At 47.5% G+C, this 13,131-nt stretch overlaps 1 protein-coding gene across 1 annotated transcript in view; it reads right to left on the reverse strand.

Moving 5' to 3' along the window:
• Window positions 1-479: 479 nt before the first annotated feature.
• Window positions 480-13,131, reverse strand: part of LOC140427250 (di-N-acetylchitobiase-like) — a 32,641-nt gene continuing 19,989 nt past the window's right edge. The window contains exons 4-7 of the mRNA XM_072512849.1: window positions 5,463-5,634; window positions 5,279-5,376; window positions 3,229-3,390; window positions 480-2,122 (exon numbers count right to left, since the gene is read on the reverse strand). Of these exons, the coding sequence (XP_072368950.1) occupies window positions 1,937-2,122; window positions 3,229-3,390; window positions 5,279-5,376; window positions 5,463-5,634 (618 nt within the window). The 3' untranslated portion in view covers window positions 480-1,936. The remainder of the gene's footprint in view (window positions 2,123-3,228; window positions 3,391-5,278; window positions 5,377-5,462; window positions 5,635-13,131) is intronic.

Consider the following 13,131-nt stretch of genomic DNA (forward strand, 5'->3'; position numbering starts at 1 on the left):
GGTAAAGCAGTTATCATGGGGAATTTAATCTACATGTCGATTGGTTTAACCAGGTCGGACAAGGCAGCCTTGAGGAGAGGTTTATTGAATGTATCTGCGATAGTTTCCTAGAACAGTATGTAACGGAACCTACAAGGGAACAAGCGGTCCAAGTGGCAGGCAGATCTCTAAACTCTTTGAAAACATTCCTGGAACTGCACCTTAAATGCTGGAAGCGACAGAGCTATGGGCCATGTGCAAGAAGATGGGATTAGAAAGGGCATCTGGGTGTCTTTGGGTCAACATGGACCAGATGGGTCAAATGGCCTCCCTCTTAGCTTAGATTTCTGAGGTTCTATTGGCAATGAGGAGAGAAGGTGATTCACTAAAGACATATGTACCAAGCTTAGATCCACGTGTGTTAATCAGAATCACATTATTGGTTTATTTTGCACCTTCTATTCCACCCTCACTTTCTTGCACAACACAACCAAAACACATCGTTTGAAAACAACATTTTATTTTGCGAAACAATTATTTGTATTCAGATACAAATTGCCTTTCCGGAATAAGCAAATGTAAAACACTCAGGAGGATTTCAAATTCAAATAGTTGCAATGTTTTGCATTATTACAATTAAGAAATAAGCCAATTTCACATCCTTCGTTGGAGGAGACTGATAAGTTATGTTTGTCCAAATTCAAAATTATAACCAGCAGGACAATAAAATCATGACATGCATTTATGATCTAGATCTTGATGTGAAAGGAACAGCTTCAACGCTTGCAGATGATACAAAACTTGGATATATTGTAAACATTGAAGAGGACTGTGTAGAACTTCAAAAAGACATAGACAAGTTGGTGACATGGGCAGAGAGGTGGCAGATCAAGTTCAGTGTGGTGAAGTGGGAGGTGTTGCATTTTGGTAGGAAGAAAATGGAGAGGCAATACAAAATAAGGGGAAGCATATAGCATTCTGAGCTTTATTTATAAGGGCACAGAATACAAGAGCAAGGAGGTTATAATGAACTTACACAAGACACTAGTTAGACCTCAGCTGGAATATTGTGTGCAGTTCTGGGCGCCACACTTTGGGAAGGATGCACTCACTTTGGAGAGAGTGCCGAAGAGGTTTACAAGAATAGTTCCAGGGGTAAGAATTTTCAGTTATGAGGATAGATTGGAGAGGTTGGGACAGTTCTCCTTGGAGGGAAGAGGAGATTTGATAGAGATGTTCAAAATCATAAAGGGGGCTGGACAGAGTAGACAGGGAGAAACTGTTCCTCCTTACAAAAGGATCAAGAACGCGAGGGCACATATTTAAGGTGATTTGCAAATGAGGCAAACATGGTGCGAGAAAAAACCTTTTCACACAATTGAATGGTTGGGGTTTGGAATGTGGTGGAGGCAGGTTCAATTACGCATTCAAGGGGGCATGAGATGATTATTGGAATAAAAACAATGTGCAGGGGTTCAGGGAAAAGGCAGGGGAATGACGATGTTTGTTTGGAGACATGATGGGCCAAATAGCCTCCTTCTATGTCGTAACAATTCTGTGATTCTGTGATTAAAAAAAGGTTATCAAATATTAAGATGTGGGCAAATCAGCCAGCACACATGTGCATCTGGAATCGGATAATAACCCAATGGGAAAGCTAGACTGTTCCCTGAATTGTAAACATTTCATGGCATAAAGCTTTAACTTAAACTGTCACTAAACACAATGAAAGTTGCTGCAGGTTTTCCTGAAGTGACTTAATCTTGCAATGAAATTTATACTCGTAAACTTGCTTTAATTGACGAGAAATTCATTGATAAGATTAAATGTTAAAGCTGTTCCTTAGATATATGTTATTTTTTAAGAATGGAAGCTATGTCACATTTTGGTGTGCTTATTTGTAAAATTGAAGAATCGCATTATATGAAAATAAAATAGTTCAAGTCGGACATTTTCCTCAATTAACTCTCAAAGCTTCCCACATGTCTCCAGTCTGCCTTGCTGCTTCAGGATTTGTACTATAGTTTAGGAAATTTCCAATCCACACACCTATGCCACGAAGTTTTAATTTCTTCAAGATAGATGACTTTATTGAAATGCTTTCTGGATCATCATACCAAACCTCATGGTGCGTATTATTAACCTGTAACAAAAGCAAAGAGGGTTACACAGGTAGGGATTATATTTTGGTCACTGCGCATTGTCAAGGACAATGCTGAACACCTTTGGCACTATTTAAAATGCATTGAACTGACACTTGTAGTAAAGAATGATGGCAGCTGAACTGGGGAAAGGAAGTATACTTTCTTCCAAACCTCAGGTGCAGCAGATTATAAAAAATATTGCAATCTTATTTGTACTGTAGTAATCTGTGACGTGGTTTAATAATAATACTCTTTATTAGTGTCACAAGTAGGTTTACATTAACACTGCAATGAAATTACTGTGACAAGCCCCTAGTCTCCACAATCCGGCGCCTGTTCGGGTACACTGGGAGAATTCAGAATGCCTAATTCACCTAACAAGCACGTCTTGCGGGACGTGTGGGAGGAAACCGGAGCACCCGGAGGAAACCCACACAGACACGGGGAGAACATGCAGACTCCGCACAGGCAGGGACCTGAGCTGAGAATTGAACCTGGGACCCTGGCGCTGTGAAGCAACAATGCTAACCACTATGCTACCGTACAAAAGGTTATAGAGAGAGGGTTGGGCGAGAGCATGGTGAGATTTGGAAAATAATTATAAACATTTACAAATCAAGGATTTGCCAGATTTTTAAGTGTAGCCATTGTACCAATGTAGAAAGCACAGCAGCCAATTTGTGCATAGCAAGCTCCCACGAACAGCAAGCAATAATGACCAGAAAATCTGTTTAAATGATGTTGGTTGAGGAATAAATATTGGCCAGGAAATTGGGCAGAACTGCCCATTTCTTCTTCAAGTTAGTGCCAGACATACTTTGACCTCTATCTGAGAGGGCAGTAGAGGCTTTGGTTTAAAAGGTGGCACCTTCTACAATGTCCGCGATCAGTTATACAGAATGTTTTTAAAAACTGGTTTTGGTTCATTGTATGCCAACTCACATTTCCTTGTCAATTCTGCAACTAGACACTCCTCTCCAAAATGGGCTTTCTAAACATTACTGAACCTGGTACACAGAGCAGACTGATTTATTAAACACTGCAATGATTGAATTCTATGAGTGTTAGATTGCACATTCTACTGTGATTTGATTGAAAGTCTTACCATGTAGATATAATATGGAGCTTTGTGATCGTCATCCCAATATCTGCCACTAATTGATTTGGGCAGGTGCCTCATGATCGCTTTGTATGGGATCCAACGGCTAGCTCGAAAGTTACAAGTGGGTTTGCGAAAATGAAAGGTTTCCAATTCACATCTCCCAGGCTGAGAAGAACGAAGAGAGAGTAAACACAACATTTGCAAAACTTTGGTAACTTCAAAAAAGCAGGAATACAATGACTGATCTCCACATTTAAAGGGCGATATGGACAATTAAAGATCTTAACATAGATTTCCTACAATGCCTTTTGCCCAATTATGTCTGCATCAATCCCGTGAAAGAGCACACTACCTTGGCCCACCCTCCTGCCCTATCCATGGAACCCCATCTAACCTGCACATCTTTGGATACCAAGGGCAATTTAACATGGCCAATTCACCTAACCCGCACATCTCTGGTCTGTGGGAGGAAACCGGAGCACCCGGAGGAAACCCATGCAGACACGGGGAGAAAGTGCAAACTCTACACAGTCACCCAAGGCAGGAATCTAACCCAGGTCCCTGGAGTTGTGAAGCAGCAGTACTAACAACTGCGCCACTGTGCCACTCCATCAATAATGTTCCTTTCCTCCTTACTTTCTTTCCCAATATTTGCTGAACACCTTGTACACCAAAATATTTAGCACCCAGTCCTGTCCTTCTTTGAACCAGGCCTCCATTTTAGCCACAATGTCATATTTTCACATGACTGTGTGCGTCTACAGCTTATCAATTGTATTTACAATACACTGTGCATTCACATACATGCACAGTAATGCTATCTTACACCTCATGACGTTCAATTGTCAGGGGCTGTTTAGCACAGGGCTAAATCGCTAGCTTTAAAAGCAGACCAAGGCAGGCCAGCAGCACGGTTCAATTCCCGTAACAGCCTCCCCGAACAGGTGCCGGAATGTGGCGACTAGGGGCTTTTCACAGTAACTTAATTGAAGCCTACTTGTGACAATAAGTGATTTTCATTCATTTCATTTCATTTTCAATTGTACTTTGGCCCCACCCATTAGTTGGCGGGAGGAAGCGGAAGCGGAGGGCAATGGTCAAATTGGTTGAATAATAGGGAGCAGAGAGAGTATTGGTCAATGGATATCCTTCGGACTAGTTTGAGCCTATCAGCAGCAAATACGGGGAGGAATCAGCCCTAACTGGCTATGTCGATGTGCTCTACACTCTACACTCCAGCTGACTGAGTATTCCAGTATGGTACAGGGTGGCCGGCGGTACTGAGGCACAGTGTGCTTCATTGTGAGTCCATCCCGACCCAGAAGTCTAAAATCTTCCTGCATCATCCTTCCAGCCACCCAGTTATCTGCTCTATCCTGTTGCTATACTTTCTTTATGGTATGGGAAGTAATCCAAAGATTACGTTGAAGGACTGCTTGCCAGTTTCCTTTCTAGCTCTCTAAACTCTGCCTGCAGGACCCCATCAACAATCCGCTTGAGTTATTGTCCCGATATAGGCCACCACTGCGAGCTATTCGCCCTCCTCCTCCAGGCTGCTCTGCAAGTGCTCAGTGATGTCCTCGAACCTGGCACCAGGGAGGAATTTTGGATTTTTGTATGTGGTCACAGAAACACCTGTCCACTCCACTTACTATTGCTATCACGATTGCTTCTCCAAACTTTCTCCTTTCTACCCTGTGTAGCTGAGTTGGCCATGGCGCCTTCAACTGGGCTTTGCCTATACTCCACATATGAACCATCACTTTCATCAATATTCAGAAATGAATACTGTGAGGAGGGTGAGATGTGCTCAGGGGCTCCCGTGCTTCCTGCCTAGTCCTTCTTGACTGCCTTGTGGTCAACCCTTACCTCGCTCTGTCATAGAAAAGATACTCACATTTCAAAAGTAGAAGATTGTTGAATTACAAACCAACTAACAGAGATAGCGACTCTGGGCTCTTCCAAACTACATTTAGATGTCCTAATTGGACGTTTCAGATAAATTGACCACCCCCATTTTTTTGCAAAATTCAAAATAGATGGTTCTCCATACCTCCAATAAGTGCAGGCAAGTATAGTCATAACCATACCACGGAACTCCCATGACAAGCTTTCTGGAATCAATACCCAGATTGATATAAGCGGAGAGACCTAAATGGTAAAATTAATGACAGTCTTAGATTAATATTTACATTGGGCAGATAGACCCTGAACCAGAAGGTTAAATTTGAACATACCTGATATTGTCTGGTTGTAGGGAGCATTTGGCCTAGCGAAGCAGTTGCCCAACTTTCGACGATGTATGTCATAGGACATCACAAACAAAAAGTCACAGGAATTTGCAATCGCTGCATAATCATAGCACCGGCCAACAATGCAATCTGGAGACCAAGGCACGTTAAATGTGACCTAAGAGTAATGAGAAGAAGTTGTTGATTTCATCTTTTACAATGTGAGAGCTTCAGAAATATTGACGGATACAAGTGCTGGTCAGATGCTGAGGTTTCTGTTGTGAGTAACCTATCTCTTGACTCCGCGAAGGCCGTCCACAAGGTACAAGTCAGAAGTGCGCTGAAATATTCTGCACTTGCCTGGATCAGTGCAGCTCCAACAACACTCAAAAAGCTCAACACAGTCCAGGATTGGCACCCCAACTGCCACCATAAGCATTCACTCCCTCCAACACTGATGCATTTTGGCAGTTGTGTGTACCATCTACATGATGCACTGGAGCAACTCACCAAGGCTCATAGATACATAGAAGATAGGAGCAGGAGGAGGCCTTTAGGCCCTTCAAGCCTGCTCCGCCATTCATCACGATCATGGCTGATCATCCAACTAAATAGCCTAATCCTGCTTTCTCCCCATAGCCTTTGATCCCATTCTCCCCAAGTGCTATATCCAGCCGCCTCTTGAATACATTCAATGTTTTAGCATCAACTACTTCCTGTGATAATGAATTCCACAGGCTCACCACTCTTTGGGTGAAGAAATTTCTCCTTATCTCTGTCCGAAATGGTTTGCCCTGAATCCTCAGACTGTGACCCCTGGTTCTGGACACACCCACCATTGGGAACATCTTCCCTGCATCTACCCTGTCTAGTCCTGTTAGAATTTTATAAGTCTCTATGAGATCCCCCCTCATTCTTCTGAACTCCAGCGAGAACAATCCCAACCTAGTCAGTCTCTCCTCATATGACAGTCCCGCCATCCCTGGAATCAGTCTGGTAAACCTTCGCTGCACTCCCTCGAGAGCAAGAACATCCTTCCTCATAGAAGGAGATCAGAACTGCACGCAATACTCCAGGTGTGGCCTCACCAACACCCTGTACAATTGCAGCAACACATCCCTATTCCTGCACTCAAACCCTCTCGCTATGAAGGCCAACTTACCATTTGCCTTCTTTACCACCTGCTGCACCTGCATGCTTACCTTCAGCGACTGGTGCACAAGGACACCCAGGTCCCATTGCACACTCCCCTCTCCCAATTTACAACCATTCAGGTAGTAATCTGCCTTCCTGTTTTTGCTTCCAAAATGAATAACCTCACACTTATCCAAACTTTACTGCATCTGCCATTGGTTTACCCACTCGCACAACCTGTCCAGATCATGCTGTAGGATCCCTGCATCCTCGTCACAATTCACCCTCCCACCTAATTTGGTATCATCTGCAAACTTTGAGATGTTACATTTTATTCCCTCATCCAAATCATTAGTATATATTGTGAATAGCTGACGTCCCAGCACCGATCCCTGTGGTACCCCACTAGTTACTGCCTGCCAATTTGAAAAGGACCCATTAATCCCTACTCTTTGTTTCCTCTCTGCCAATCAGTTTTCCATCCACCTCAATACATTTCCCCCAATCCCATGCGCTTTAATTTTGCACAATAATCTCTGGGGTGGGATTCTCCCCTACCCGGCGGGGCGGGGTCCCGGCGGGATGGAGTGGCGGGAACCGCGCCAGCGTCGGGCCACCCCAACGGTGCGGAATTCTCTGCACCTTTAGGGGCCGGGGGGTCGGAGAATCCCGCCCCATATGCGGGACTTTGTCAAACGCCTTCTGAAAGTCCAAAAATACCACATCGACTGGCTCCCCCTTATCGACTGTACTGGTTACCTCTTCAAAGAATTTCAACAGATTTGTCAAGCATGATTTTCCCTTCATAAATCTGTGCTGACTCTGACTGATCCTGCCGCTGCTTTCTAAACGTTCCGCTATAAAGTCCTTGATAATGGATTCAAGCATTTTCCCCACAACCGATGTTAGGCTTACTGGTCTATAATTCCCTGCTTTCTCTCTACCTCCCTTTTTGAATATCGGTGTGTCGTGAGCTACCCTCCAACCTGCAGGGACAGATCCAGAGTCTATAGAATCCCGGAAGGTGACCACCAATACATCCACTATTTCCAGAGCCACCTCCTTAAGCACTCTGGGATGCAGATTCTCAGGCCCTGGAGATTTATCCGCCTTCAATCCCATCAGTTTTCCCAGCACCATTTCTCTACTAATGTTGATCTCCCTCAGTTCTTCCCTCTCACTAAACCTTTCAGTCTCCAACATTTCTGGTATCTGATCTGTGTCCTCTTTTGTGAAGACAGAACCAAAGTATGTATTCAATTGCTCAGCCATTTCTTTGTCCCTTATTATGTATTCCCCTGTTTCTGTCTGTAGGGGGCCTACATTTCTCTTTACCAATCTCTTTCTCTTCACATATCTGTAGAAACTCTTAGTGTCAGTCTTTATGTTCCCTGCAAGCTTCCTTTCGTACTGTACTTTCCCCTTCTTAATCAATCCCTTCGTCCTTCTTCGCTGAATTCTAAACTGTTCCCAATCCTCAGACCTATTTGCCGTGATTCTCTGCTCCGGCAACAGAGTGTGGGCGCCGGTGAGAAAACGGGCGCATTTTACCTCGCTGCCGGCACCCGTTCCGAGACGGCATTCTCTGGCCTTCAAGGGGACTAGCAGGAGCGTGGCAGGAAGCATGGGCGCAGCCTAGGAGTGGCCTCGGAGACCCGGCGCCACGTAAATGACACGGTGCCGCGGCACACAGCAGGTGTCGCGAGCGCACAGGCCGCCGACAGGGCGCCATGGCGCCACGCCGAGCAGCGCCCAGGTTCACACACCATGACCTGGAGACGCTGCTGGAGGCTCTCGAGGAGAGGAGAGGACGTTTGTACCCCGGACCCGGCCGGAGGGTGCAAGCCAACATTGCCCGGCATCTGTGGAGGGAGGTGGGCGCGGCCGTGAGTGCCACTGCGGTGACACCCAGGACTGGCGAGCAGTGCCGCAAAAAGCTCCATGACCTACTGAGGGCAGCCAGGGTGAGTAACCAACAGTGTGCCCATGGCACCAACCCCCCTACCCCCCACATGTGTGACACCCACCCTCTCCCCAGGGGGATGGTACACCCGCAGTCATGAGGCACATGGCTTCAGCCACCCATACAAGCCGCGTTGGCCCTGTGCCCTGTGCATCCATGCCAACATAGACCCAACTGCATGCAGCGGACCGCCTAACGATGCTGTTATTCCTCCCCCCCCCCAAGGAAAAGAGCGGCCATAACCAGCGAGAGCGTGCCCGAACCGGAGGGGGTGAACCTGACTTGCGGCCCCTCACCGTGCACGAGCAGAGGGCACTGGACAGAGCCGGTGTACCCGAGGACCGGGAGATTGCCCATGCCGAGGTCGGGGACGCGCCACCAAGTGAGATCCCCCCCCCTGTCTGGCCCCCTTCCCCTCAGCCCTCAACCCCTTAGGCCACACTTGGAGTATAGTGTTCAATTCTGGTCGCCACACTACCAGAAGGATGTGGAGGCTTTAGAGAGGGTGCAGAAGAGATTTACCAGAATGTTGCCTGGTATGGAGGGCATAAGCTATGAGGAGCGATTGAATAAACTCGGTTTGTTCTCACTGGAACGAAGGAGGTTGAGGGGCGACCTGATAGAGGTATACAAAATTATGAGGGGCATAGACAGAGTGGATAGTCAGAGGCTTTTCCCCAGGGTAGAGGGGTCAATTACTAGGGGGCATAGGTTTAAGGTGAGAGGGGCAAAGTTTAGAGTAGATGTACGAGGCAAGTTTTTTACGCAGAGGGTAGTGGGTGCCTGGAACTCACTACCGGAGGAGGTAGTGGAGGCAGGGACGATAGGGATTAAGGGGCATCTTGACAAATATATGAATAGGATGGGAATAGAAGGATACGGACCCAGGAAGTGTAGAAGATAGTAGTTTAGTCGGGCAGTATGGTCGGCACGGGCTTGGAGGGCCGAAGGGCCTGTTCCTGTGCTGTACATTTCTTTGTTCTTTGTTCTTTGTTCTTTCCCCTCAGCCCTGCCCCCTCAGCCCTCCCCTCAGCCCTGCCCCCTCAGCCCTCCCCCTCAGCCCTGCCCCCTCAGCCCTGCCCCCTCAGCACCCTCCCCTCAGCACCCTCCCCTCAGCACCCTCCCCTCAGCCCTCAACCCCTCAGGCCTTTCCCCTCAGCCCTGCCCCCTCAGCCCTCCCCCCTCAGCCCTGCCCCCTCAGCCCTGCCCCCTCAGCACCCTCCCCTCAGCACCCTCCCCTCAGCACCCTCCCCTCAGCCCTCTCCCCTCAGCCCCCTCCCCTCAGCACCCTCCCCTCAGCACCCTCCCTCAGCACCCTCCCCTCAGCACCCTCCCCTCAGCACCCTCCCCTCAGCCCTGCCCCCCTCAGCACCCTCCCCTCAGCACCCTCCCCTCAGCACCCTCCCCTCAGCACCTCTCCCTCAGCACCCTCCCCTCAGCACCCTCCCCTCAGCACCTTCCCCTCAGCACCCTCCCCTCAGCCCCCTCCCCTCAGCACCTTCCCCTCAGCACCTTCCCTCAGCACCCTCCCCTCAGCACCCTCCCTCAGCACCCTCCCCTCAGCACCCTCCCCTCAGCACACTTCCCCTCAGCACCCTCCCCTCAGCCCCCTCCCCTCAGCACCTTCCCTCAGCACCTTCCCCTCAGCACCCTCCCCTCAGCACCCTCCCCTCAGCACCCTCCCCTCAGCACCCTCCCCTCAGCACCCTCCCCTCAGCACCTTCCCCTCAGCACCCTCCCTCAGCCCCCTCCCCTCAGCCCCCTCCCCTCAGCACCCTCCCCTCAGCACCTTCCCCTCAGCACCCTCCCCTCAGCACCCTCCCCTCAGCACCCTCCCCTCAGCACCCTCCCTCAGCCCCCTCCCCTCAGCACCTTCCCCTCAGCCCTTTCGCCTCTGTTAAGAAATTTGGACATTCTGAATTCTCCTTCTGTGCACCCGAACAGGCGCCGGAATGTGGCGACTAGGGGATTTTCACAGTAACTTCACTGCAGTGTTAATATAAGCCTACATGTGACAACAATAAAGATTTTTTTAAAAAGGTTTTAAATTATTATAATTTAATTTGAGTTTGGCCTTTAAAGTTTTGTTTTTGGTTTGCGCAGAAGGATGTCATATTCTTCATAGATAAGGGACATTGAAGAATTTAGTAAAACAAAGATTAAAAGATATAAGATTTGGATCAAAGTGAAGAATGGAATTGATAATTGGGGAGATTGCGGCGTTGTGGTTTCATCACTGAAATAGTTATTCAGAGACCCAGAGTAACGCCCTGGGTACCCGGGTACGAATCCCGTCGCTGTAGATAGTGAAGTTTGAATTCAATAAACAATCTGGAATTAAAAGTCTAATGATGACCAGGAAACCATTGTCGATTGTCGTAAAAACCCACTCTGGTTCACTAATGTCCTTTAGGGAAGGAAATCTGTTGTCCTTACCTGGTCTGGCCTACATGTGTCCTCCAGACCCTCAGCAATGTGGTTTGATTTGATTGGTTTGTTTATTGTCACGTGTACCGAGGTACAGTGAAAAGTATTTTTCTGCGAGCAGCTCAAGAGATCATTCAGTGCATGAAAAGAATAGGAAATAAAAGAAAATACATAATAGGGCAAGAAAATACCTAATAGGGCAACTCTTAAATGCCCTTCTAGGGGCTGGTTTAGCACACTGGGCTAAATCGCTGGCTTTTAAAGCAGACCAAGGCAGGCCAGCAGCACAGTTCAATTCCCGTACCAGCCTCCCCGCACAGGCGCCGGAATGTGGCGACTAGGGGCTTTTCACAGTAACTTCATTGAAGCCTACTTGTGACAATAAGCGATTTTCATTTTTCATTTCATGCTGGCACAGCCTGCGACTCCCACGCCCCATGAACGAATAAAACAAAATTGTGCAGCTGTTGTGAGGCTTTTTTGATATCCAAATTAGCTTACCAGCAGAAAAACAGAAAAAGGTGTTTACCTAAGTGACAGGGGGGACGGCCGGGGGGGGGGGGGGGGGGGGGGGGGGGGGGCTGGCGAGGGTGAACAATGGCCCATAGGAATAGGTGTTCAAACTGCGAAGAGGTGAGTCCAAAGTGGAGAGATATGAATGCAGTTTATAATAATAATAATCTTTATTGTCACAAGTAGGCTTACATTAACACTGCAATGAAGTCACTGTGAAAAGCACACCAATATGTTATCAGCCTGGCCCCAGGGGGTTAGAAAGATAATGGGCTGGATTCTCCGTTACGACACCGACGTTTTACTGGTTTTAACTCACAGAGTTACACTGAGTGGAACGTCGTTTGGGACAAGGGACATTCCTCAGAATTCAAATAGACGGAATGGGGTTAACTTCATGAGGATACAGGGTGGGATTTTTGTGGTTGTTCACACCAGCAGGATTTTCTGTTCCCACTGACGGCACACCCATGGCACAGGGGTGATTTGATGGAAAATCCCATTGGCGGCAGTGGGACAAGAAGATCCTGACACTGACCAATAGCGGGCCACCGTCAAGAAACAGATTGCGTGGTGGCCAGAGCATCCCACCCAGTGTGTGTGTGTGTGTGCATGCGTGTGTGTGCATGTGTGTGTGTGTGTGTGTGTATGCATGTGGTGTGTGCGTGTGGTGTGTGTGTTTATGTGTGTGTGTATGTGTGTGTATGCATGTGTGTGTATGCGTGCGTGTGTGTGTGTGTGTGTGGCTGTATTGTAGTCTTCTGTATTTATTTTAAGTTAATAAATATTATTTTATTATAGAATCATAGAATTTCTCCAGAGCAGGAGCAAGCTGTTCGGCCCATCGAGATTCCACTGACCCTTAGAAAGAGTATCCGACCGTGCCCACACCCCGACCCCTATCCTCATAACCCAGTAACCCCACCCAACATTTTGGACACGAAGGGGCAATTTATCACGGTTCAATCCACCTAACCTGCACACCTTTGGAGTGTGGGAGGAAACCGGAGCACCCGGAGGAAACCCACGCAGACACGGGGAGAACGTGCCGGACTCCGCACACAGTGGCCCAATGCCGGAATTTGAACCTGGAACCCTGGAGCTGTGAAGTTAAGCACTAACCACTGTGCTGCCGTGCCGCCCTTTTAATGATTTTATGGTTGATTACAAAAAGACTGGACTGTTCCTCACGAGTTTGCATGATCTTTCCTCGCATTATACCAAACTGACAATATACATCGCAAAGAACTAAGGTTCCAAGTTACTCTCCTGGGTTTTGTGATACCCTCGCATTTAACAAGGGGTTCTTAACAAGAGAGACAGTGGGGACATTAGGTGTTGGTTAGGAAAGTTGCAGGTTGCATTCTGAAAATAAATCTAGTGTTAAGTAAAAGATTGGTGTTGGATTTCCTCCTTCTCCCAACTGGCTGCAAAATAATTAACACCCAACACCCACATTGGTAGGCCTAAACAGAGCTCCCTGGTAGCAATTGCATGGTCCAGCCAACTGACACAATAACACTAAAGATAAATTGTATCCTACAATATCTTATCTGGGATTAGACTTAGCGTGGACCAGCATGGATATGGCTCACACATTCCCAATGTTAACCATGAGATGGAAGTGCGGCTCCATTC

This window comes from Scyliorhinus torazame, chromosome 7 (assembly GCF_047496885.1).
Source record: "Scyliorhinus torazame isolate Kashiwa2021f chromosome 7, sScyTor2.1, whole genome shotgun sequence".
Classification (NCBI taxonomy): domain Eukaryota; kingdom Metazoa; phylum Chordata; class Chondrichthyes; order Carcharhiniformes; family Scyliorhinidae; genus Scyliorhinus; species Scyliorhinus torazame.